At 53.6% G+C, this 9,829-nt stretch overlaps 1 protein-coding gene across 1 annotated transcript; it reads left to right on the forward strand.

The window, feature by feature from the left end:
• Window positions 1-2,029: 2,029 nt before the first annotated feature.
• BESB_054160 (uncharacterized protein) lies at window positions 2,030-7,048 on the forward strand (the record flags this gene model as incomplete). Its single annotated transcript, XM_029363851.1, has 11 exons — window positions 2,030-2,706; window positions 3,189-3,248; window positions 3,506-3,593; window positions 3,931-4,069; window positions 4,352-4,592; window positions 5,024-5,186; window positions 5,466-5,552; window positions 5,742-5,822; window positions 6,114-6,197; window positions 6,461-6,535; window positions 6,947-7,048. The coding sequence occupies 11 exons, from the start codon at window positions 2,030-2,032 to the stop codon at window positions 7,046-7,048; spliced, it is 1,797 nt and encodes a 598-aa protein (XP_029219774.1).
• Window positions 7,049-9,829: the final 2,781 nt, after the last annotated feature.

A 9,829-nucleotide genomic window follows, 5' to 3' on the forward strand; every position in this document is an offset into this window, starting at 1 on the left:
CTTGCGTAAATCTTTCAAGATTTACAAAAATGAAGGGAAAATTGCTTTTTATGCCCGTCTGTCCTCTACAGATGCGAATACGTCCATCCTGAATAGACTTGCTTGTGCTGAAAGGACTCGCGATCGGTTCCGATTTATTCCCCAGCTTCCAAATCTGGCTACGACCCGCAGAACACGCGCGAAGTGGATTTAGCTAGCAAGCGCAACGTCTGCATCACACATGTCTGAAACTCTAATTCCGGCTTATCAGTATGGTGCAGCAGAATTACTTCCCACAGGTTTGCTTTGACAAGCTCCCGTGTACACAGCGACCATCGGAGGCTCACATGCATGTTGCCTCAATTGCGCTTGCCCGGGACGCAAACGGATGTGGCTTAGGTTACCCATCGTCCCCACAGTTCCGAGGCGACTATTCTTGAGCATCAATATTTTCCGTACACCGTTGCGAGGCGGCCCTCTGAACTGTAAGCATACCTTCTGGGAGACTAGCGGCAGCCCACAGCAGCGTCTTCGGACTGGCTGCGGGCACTCTCGCAACGTAGCCCAATTCGGGAACGCTACTGGTGGAATCAAAGACGAGAAATCCTGTTCTGGCGAAAGATGTGCTAAACTCACATGTACAGCAACTGCTCCAAGGCTGCTGTCTGAACCGTCTCTAGGACGCAGCACTCATGCTCGTGAAAAGCGAACCGTACTGCGGCACAGGGGTCGAAACAACACGCGCTGTTGCCTCGTTGCATGAGAACACACTTTAAACCAGACGCTGCACGGTGGATTTTAAGAGAACATCAGAAGCTTTTTACGGAGTAAAAGGGGGCCACGCGCTTCCGCGAAATGCCAGGACACGGGCGTCTTCCTGGGGGATGCACCCTCCTTGTCTTGTGAGGCTGGAATTGCGAGGACATTGTAGCAGGTAGGCGAGGTGCGTTGCGTGCTCTGTTGGAAATACAAGCATAGTGTACGAAACACGGCGAGACGGTAGTAAATGCTAGATTAATATGGTCTTCCGTCGTCGCATACCCGACATCAAATCTCTCTCGAAATGAAGGCGCTGACAGGTCGAGACGGGCGCACGTCGAGGACCCGCCTCGATTAGTGACTAGCCACACGCCGCGGCGGCGTTGCGGATGGCAGGCGCGCTACTTCAGGAGTCACGGAAGACAAAAGCCCCAGACGAGCGGTTGACACTTGATGCTTGATCCCTTCTGAGAAAAGACGCCTTCGTGCGATTGCCACTTCTTATTGTGAAAATTCACCAAGTGGAAAGCAACTGTTTTGCTTTTTTTGTCCAAGGTTTTCCTCATTTTCCGTGTGAGCCATCCAGCGTAGGAGCGAGCGCCACGCGAAGGGGGTGAGGCTCAGGAGCATCCCCAGCCACACAGCTGATGCGCGTCTGACTTGACTTTCATCGACCACCATACCCCGGCTACTGCACGTAAACACGTTTTTTTTCTCTTGCTGGGCTGCATTTCATTTTCAGAGTGCTGCATGATAGACTTGAAAAATCCACTCTCAGTGGGTCTCAAATGCGAGGTGATCCCTTAGGATTTAGCGTTTTCTCATCTGACCATGGTTCCTCATAACGGTCCCAGACTATACTGCTGCCCCTCCTCAGGAGATACCCTGAGGAACTTCACAACTTATCTTCCGTAATCATATAGAGCGACATATCTCCATCGGTCATCAACGCACCACGCGGGTCGAGGACAGGCGTCGTCAATACGCGTCCACCATCTGCCTGACTCACGCCACCGTGTCTGCACGGAGGCACGCGACAGCACCCGTTCGCGGACTTGATGCCTCGCCCCCTTCGTTAAGATCATGCGTCGTTCTTCCTGCTGATAATGCATGAAATCTTCTGCTAACACGCAGACCCGTTTTTCCCCACCTTCGTGTTCACTTGACCCGCCGGCAGGAGATCTAGTCTGATTTCTCCTCGGTCAAGGCGGTAATTTCCGTGAGCTCCCGTACACTGGGAACACCTTTAGACATTCTTCTTCACCGCCCTCCTGCTCAGAAAAAATTTGTCATGAACATGGACGAAAGCGGATGTCCATCGTTTCGGAAGGATTCGCCGTCGAAAATGGCACACGGCGACGATAGCTTCGGGGTGCCCCGGCGCCCGCCGCCGGCTGGTGGCCCCTACGGCGACGCCGCGCCCTATCCCCTAGAGAAGGCCTATCCAGCCCAAGAGGCTGAGACCTTGTTTCCCAGCTACCCCTTGAAGGAACCTGCGTTTCACTGCGAGCCAAGCGAGAGGGCCCGGTGGGAGCCGCCCGCTGCCTACACATCTGCGCTGCCCGACAACCCGTACAATCAGCAAGGCAGGAACTATTTCGACGGCGACGTACGAGACTATCCGACGGAGGGAGAGCGTGGTAGACAGCAGGATTCGCCGGAGCTGTTCCAGGAACCAGGGAGGGCTTCGTGCTATGGGGGGCAGCAGGAGCCGCGGACGCCAGAGTTTTACGGCCCCCCGACCACGTCGCTTTCTCATGAGCAGCCCGGCGCCCATTTGAGTGGCGAGGGGAACTACGGGGCCTTTCGCTCCAGGGAGCCCTCGTCTATGGCAGTCCCTATCGCTTCAACTCACACAACGCTACTCGATCACTGCCGTACCAACGGGGGACGCGGGCGTGTCTCTATCCCCCACGACGACGTGCGCCAGAGAGCTCTTCAAGGTCACCGAACCGCTGACCTTCTCAAGTGAGAAATCTCTCCTCGCCCTCCGTTGCCGCGGAAATGCTCGCTTCAGCATTCGTATCCATGATACTCGTCGTGCTTCCCCTTGCCGGTGGCGACACACTGTTCTTGCTTCCCACTAGACTACTCCGGAGTCTTCATTTTTCTCACAATCGTGCACCGTCCTCCTCATAACGAGTGCACGCTGCAGAACGTTCCTGCCTCGCGCACTCTTCTGAGCCGTATCAGATGTTGCTGCGGTTTTTATCGGTGTTGCACCTTCTGTACTACGTTTTAGGTGTGTGTGGCGGACTATTTATACGAAGACATGTTCGAGAACACAAACGTGGATGCTTATCTTTACACGCATTTTGTATGCGGAACTACCGTACCTGAAGACACCCCCTTTCGTATCGTCTGCATGCCCCTTGGAGAACGATTTCCGGTTTTTCTATGCCGCACTGCGCAAGTGAGATCAATGTTTCTGCTTGTCTTGCGGTGCTTAGGACTCCTTGTGACCACGACTTTTTCCATCGCCGCAGGCTTCCTCCCAGTGTTGCTGCTTGGTAAGCTCGTTGAACTGCCCCGTCTGGTTCAGTAGTTCCGTACATTTGATCCTCTATTCGCCTCAGCGACTTTAATATGTTTCACCGGGGGGAGTGTGGCGCGTTTTCAACCTGCGCGTATTTATGGCTTGAAAGCATGTACAGCCAGACTGAGCACGAGATGTCAAACTGGCATGCGCGACTATTATGCGCCCTGTCTCCAGTTAGGTTCCTACATACACGGCTGGCACGGTGTTGTCCGCTTTTCTGTGCCGCAGCATGCAGCCCGCAGGAAAGGAGGTTGACTGGAGTGAGAGAAGCATGTTCCGTAAATCCATTCCGTCCGTTATATTTTCCAGCGAGCAGGTAACCATGGCATGGCAGAGGGTGCACGTTGTCGTATACGTCCCGGATGTGAGGCATCTACGCAGCCTTGACTTTGCGCCGAGTGCTCACGCCTCTGGTTACTGAATCACGCTTTGACACTTCACTCGGAGCATTATGTGTGGGTATTTCTCCGGTTTTCCATTTTTTCCTCTCTCCAGTTGTCTGGCGACGATTATACCTGGTCAGGCAGGAACTAAACAAGCTGCCGGAGGAGCAATGCAGTGCCTTTGTTTGCGACGTTGTGGCCGTCTTTCTGCTTCTCCATCTGTTGTCAGCTCTGTCTGTGTTGTCACCTTCACTCTTCAAATGCTCTCAGGTTGCAGACCGCCTCAGGCAAACACCGCCTTCCCAGAGACTGAAGGAAGAAGAGAGAATGCGGACGGCGGAGCAGGGTAACAGAAGCAACAGGAGCGAAAGGGTTCAGTGCCTTTTACAACAGTCTGCCATGCCAGACGGTACGTTCATTCTGAGAAACTACCAGGAATGGCAAGCGTTCACACACGTAGGAATGTGCGCAGACAGACGCGATCTCTGCAGTGCGGTCTCGTGAGAAATAGGCGGCAGTGGCGACCGCGAGGGGCCCTTTTGTTGTGTTCTGTGCGGCGAATCTTTTCCAGTCTCTTTTCAGGTGCACGCGGGCTCCTCTGGTGCCCGCGCCTCTTCAGTGGAGTCCCCTGTCGTCGTCTTTTGCGACCATGATCCCTATGCGTGTCCGCGGTCTCCACTTTTTTTCTCAGGAACTATCAGCAAACTGCCGCTTTTCACCGCGCAGGTGAAAGACTGTTCATATGACAGTTCGCTTCTGTTGAATGGAGGAAGGCACTACAAGAAGCTGTTCCCCGCGCGGTCGGCGATTGACGGGGTGTCGCCGCTTCTCCAGTCCACTGCTCAAGAAGAAACAGGACCCGGACTGACCTCGAAGTCGCGAGCCGCGCATTCACAAGATTCGTCGCAGTTGAGGAGTATTCTGACTCAGGAGTGCGTTCGATGCCGCTGTCCATATTTTTAGACGTTTTTCTTGTAGCGTGCACTGAGAGACTCAACGTAGCTTCGGGGAGCGGACTCGCAAAAGCGTTGATGCGCTGAGCTAGAGTTTGCATCCTCGGATGAGCACGAATGCAAGCTTTCCTTATCCATAGTGACCAGCAGCCACTCCTGTGGGTTTTAACGGGGACCTTTTTCTCGACAGAGATGGAAAAAGAACTGCCAACAGACGCGGTTCTGTGAATTTTACTGCAACACGCACACGACCAAAATACGACCCACGCATGAAGCCGCGTGCGCGTGAGCACGGGTATCGAGTCTGGATGCCGAAGAACGGCCATTTTTGGAATGGTATCAATATTGCGGATAAGCAAAATTGTGATGTTGCAGTTGTCTTTTTTCCACTTTTTCATCTGTAGCTCCAGGATTCCGCCAGCTAACGGGGAACTGAAAGGCCAGCGACCGTGCTTCAGGAGCTCTTCCCTGGTGGCCGCGAAGAATCCCCAGCGGTGGGGCGTCAACGTTTTCGCCTACGATCTCCCTCCTCCTCGCCGCCAATTCCAAGCGTCTCTGCGCGATCACCTGGATGTAAGCAAGCGTGGATCCTGATAGCTCATTCCATACCACGCGGAGAACCTTAAGACCGTTTTATTGGTCGTTTACCGCCACAAACTCTTTACAGTGAACACGTTGCGCCGCACTTGGGCAGACGCTTCAGAGAATGTACACTACACTCGGAAGTGGATTTGTGCTGTTCACTGCGCAACGCTTTCAACTCCGGCAGGTGGGAAAGGGGGGTGCAAAGAACTGCCCCGACTTTTCTGTATTTTTTCTTCACTCTAAGCGCGCTTCCTGTCGTGCTTGCAGTCTAACCTCGTCCCTGACCATAGCTCGGACGATATTACGCATTGCAAGACGATACAAGCTTCTGTCCTCCGGCCGTCTCTGGATATGGTAGGCGCGCTGCAAACAATCTGTGGATGAGTGACACGTTATGGCAGGCAGTCGTAAACCCGTGCGGATCGCAAGCGTATTCGTGGTTTGCCATTCAGCCACAAGGATCTTTCACGCAAAGCCCCGTATATAGGGGATCATGGCAATATACTGTGTACCGGATTTGTGTGCGCGTGTGCTTCTTTACAGTCCACGCTGACCCCGTTGAAAGACGTTCCTCAAAAGGGCGTCGCAATGCGAGGGCGAGAAGCGGACAGCGTCCACCTGGATGTAAGCATGAACGATTGCAAGCAGCCCACCTGATACCGTCAGCCAGTGGCGGGACCTGCCACCTGCATACCTAAGCCGAGATAGGACGAATTTCGTCGTGTATGGCAACCTAGCGGCGAGACTGGTTGACGGTGGTGACCGCAGCACTGCGGCATGGTTTCTCTTTTAGCCGTGCGGGTAGAAGGTACAAACTTACTGCCTTTCTTGTCGCACGCCCCTCGTGCATGTGGGTTGTTTTCAGCAGCACTCATGTGCGTGTGCTCGGAGCTTTTCTGGCTTGCGGTTCTGTAGGCTTGCTTGATTCCCGTGCTTGCCGATGAGGTACAGGGCCGCAGAGCACCTGGGACCCTTCGTCAGGATGAGAGCTCCCTGCGGGTGAGGATGCTCGCGCCCGTCGTGTCTAGATAGACACTGAGGTCTATGGACGTGGGATGGAGACTGCGCAACGAGACTTCCGATCACGCACTATAGAAGCAGGCGATGTGCGCCCTAATTCTAAATAAACCCAAGACCAGTGGACGTTTTGCCAGCTCACACAGACGCTCTCGCAAACAAGGGCGTGTATCCAACTCCCCCAGAAAACCGATACGAGAGTAGTGTAACGTGTCTCGGGGTGCTGTGTTTGTCTGTTCGTACAGTCGGACTTTGTTCCTGTTAAAGAAGCTACATACCGTCACAAACGCCACATCCTAGCTGCGCATGACCATCTTCAAGTAAGGCCTTCTGCCATCGCACGCTAATAACAGCTCACACGTCTGAGGTTGCTTCCTAGTTTGAACATTTAAGTAGAGACAGCTTCATCATCGCAGTTGCCGGCACCAGTAGATGTGCGAGACAACTTACACACGACTGGCAGCGCCCGGTTCACGCAGACTCCAGCGTGTGTGGTGTGGTGCAAACGTCTTTCCACGGTGGCGCCCCAAGCTGAGCAGATGTCTGCGTCTAGCTCTCTGGTATGGACTGCGAGTTTTGTGAAGACGTGAGACATCTCCTGCTGTCCGTGGTCGTCGTTTCGCACGGGGCTCTATGCCAGAATTTCGCGTTGGCCTGTATCCAGAATCCATTCTTTCTGCACATATTAAGTCTTCAAATTGTTGCTTGGCGTGCAAATGTGCTTTTTGTAGGTGGATATGGTCCCAGATACTGAGGAACGCCACCGAAGACAGAGACCGGCCCCCGCGTTCTGCCGAGCTCCATCGATTCCGCTTGGTATGACATGGGCGTAATCCCGTGGTCTCCTGAAACAGGGCCTCTTTTAGGTGCGACTGGAACAGAAGAGTCTGCTCCTGTTCTTGTGGCTCCTGCTCGTGCGGACACCTGCTGCTTTGCAGCGCAGGCGCTGGCTCTTATTTTTCCCAGCCTGGGCGTTACGAGAGCACTTCTGTCAGTGACTGGCAACCGTATTTGCCCACGGGGCAATGTTCCCCCTTTCCTCTATTTCAACCTGCACTAGCCCTACAGATCCGTCTTGCTGGTTTCGCCCGTTGTTTGTCGGTGAAAGGGGCCCTTTCATCAGATGAAAGGACTCAGTCATGTCCGTGTCTCTCGTGTCTTGCATTTTCTTTGCCGCGGTTTGTAACGAACGGCTGAACAGCTCACGTGGCGCAAGAGATGTTTTCCGCGTCCGTAGTTCAGTCCTGTGTGGCCCTTGCGTTTTTTCAACGCCTCTCGCATTGCGAAGAAGGCCGAATGATCCCAACTCGTTCGTTCAATTGTGGTCACGAGCTCTGTCCAGTTTCCTCACGAACTTCGACACGAGTTTGACGTCGTGTTGGGGCAGAGGCCTCGCTGGTGCTTCGGTACTATCACTGCAGGGACCTCCATAATAGCTTTGCCAAACGAACGCGCCTCAGCACCGCCACCTCTCCGCATCCCCCTCGCCCCCGCTCGCTTGCTACTTATCCCAGAGTTCGTCCTTTCTTAAATATCGTCTCAGTTTATTAGTCAGCTCTCGGCGTAGTTGCGTGCCAGTGCCGTCCAGGCTTTCTCCTTGCGCAGCCGTACGAGGCGTTCGCAGCTACCCATTGTCAGACAGCAGATTGCCGTGTTCATCGCTACCCCTTGCGGGGGCAATCCCTCCTCAACTAGTTTGCCCGGGGACGGCAATCTTGAGCGTAGATGCCTTCTTTCTAGCGTTAAGAATTCGTCTACGTGGCTAAGCTTCGATATGCGACTATCGGCACATTTCTGTCTATACAAACGTAAAATGACTTGGAGATGGTGTGTATTACGGTAGCATTCTGATCCACAGTTCTGAGCTTCACAAACCCGAGGTCCGAGCCGGTTCATTTGCGTGAGATGCCTTTCAGGCTCAAATACTCTTGAAGACAGGACCTGCTCCCCAGTAACCATGTTGCCTGTCCTGATGGCACAGCTGATCCGATCCGGCGAAAGAGAATTAGATGTGCCTCTCTTCCAGAGTCTAGCGTGAGACCTAACTAACGCGGACTTGCCGGACGTGAAGGGTCGGCGCCTTCTATCCTGGGACTTTAGCGGCGAGAAATCGTTCAACGTGCCTGCGGTATGTTCAAATAACGGGTGCCCGCGATGGGAGTCCGCAGCAGCAGCTGTCTGGGTCGACGTCGCCGTAAAGAGATTCGTTTTGGAAAAAACTCCGGAAACTTGTTCGGTTATGTTTGCTTTGAGGCGCTCCCGAGAGACGGAGAAAGAGAGACAACGAAGGGATGCCAGCATCACACATGCACGCGTGAGCGGCTTCCTCTTCCACTGTACAAGAAAAAAAATTAATCTACCCTGTGGTAGAAATAGGCATAAAACGAGGCAGGAGGACATGCAACAGAGAACACACACAACGGAAAAGGCGAAAACCTCCGCGGGTGGCTCACAATTATGCCACCTTTCCAACCAGCAAGGAGTCGCGGCACCGCAAACACACCTCTCCGCCCTCCTCAAAGGAAATTCTTTGGACGTCTTGCAGCGAGCTATAGGCGTTCATACATAACCGCGCAGATCGGTGTATCTATATGTGTATATGCCCGCGGAGGGGCGGGGGGGTTGACAGCAGGCGCGCACAACACATAGATCTTCTGTTCGCACGACTATGTAATCCGAGCCTGAAATGAGGCTGGATGGGCTACACATGTGCGCAGATATGTACACCCTGGAGTATACAAAGACGAAAATCATAAATACAAGGCCGGTTTGGCAAAGAAATATCCCCTGTACAGGTGTGCCATGAGTAGATACCGGATTTTGATGAGGCTTGCATGACTGAAATAAACACAAGAAAAAAAAAATACAGACGAGAGATCAACAAGAAATGAGCCAAGAAAAAGAGAGCGCCAGAAAGATCACAACTGCATTTTTAAGGCTTGTGACGGAACGAAGATTTGGCTTTGATCTTTTTTCGACCAATGTTAGACAAGTTGAGCTCTGCCCGAGGCTGAATCCGCTCTGGTGCCGGCATGCCTGTTTTAGAGACGACTACCAGAAGGAGGCAAAGACTCTGCAGGAATGAAGGCGTTGAAGAAAGACGGGCCTGAAACCCTTCTTGAACTTCCCCTGAGGCGAGACCTTTGCTCGTTTCCAATGGAGGCTCTTTCTTTTATCCTACTCCCGCGTCATGAGAACTGGAATGCAAGGCACGTCCTCTCTGAGAGCTGATTTCGTTAGCCCAAAGAACAGATCGTGCACTTGCGAGGCGCACAGGTCTTCCTCCTTTGCATCTCTCCACCGGATCCTGGGCCTGCGTTTCAACGCCACACGTGTTGACGCTGCTGGAAAACCTGCACTCAAAAGCGACTCCCAGTCGCCCTTCTGAGAGAGGAGGATGCGAAGCTGGAGGCTCGCGCTTGCTGCTTTGCTACAGTGCCGCTCTCTGTGAGGTCACCTGACTACTACGAACACGTGAGACCCGAAGTCTCCTCAGCGGCCACCTCCACGTTCTGTGCAGAGGACGGCGAGAGAAACATCCTGCAGTGAACAAGCCGGACTAGGGATGCCGCCGGTCCAGGCCGCGGTGCGCGCCGCTCCTGTAAGTCTCTCAG

This window comes from Besnoitia besnoiti, chromosome IV (assembly GCF_002563875.1).
Source record: "Besnoitia besnoiti strain Bb-Ger1 chromosome IV, whole genome shotgun sequence".
Classification (NCBI taxonomy): domain Eukaryota; phylum Apicomplexa; class Conoidasida; order Eucoccidiorida; family Sarcocystidae; genus Besnoitia; species Besnoitia besnoiti.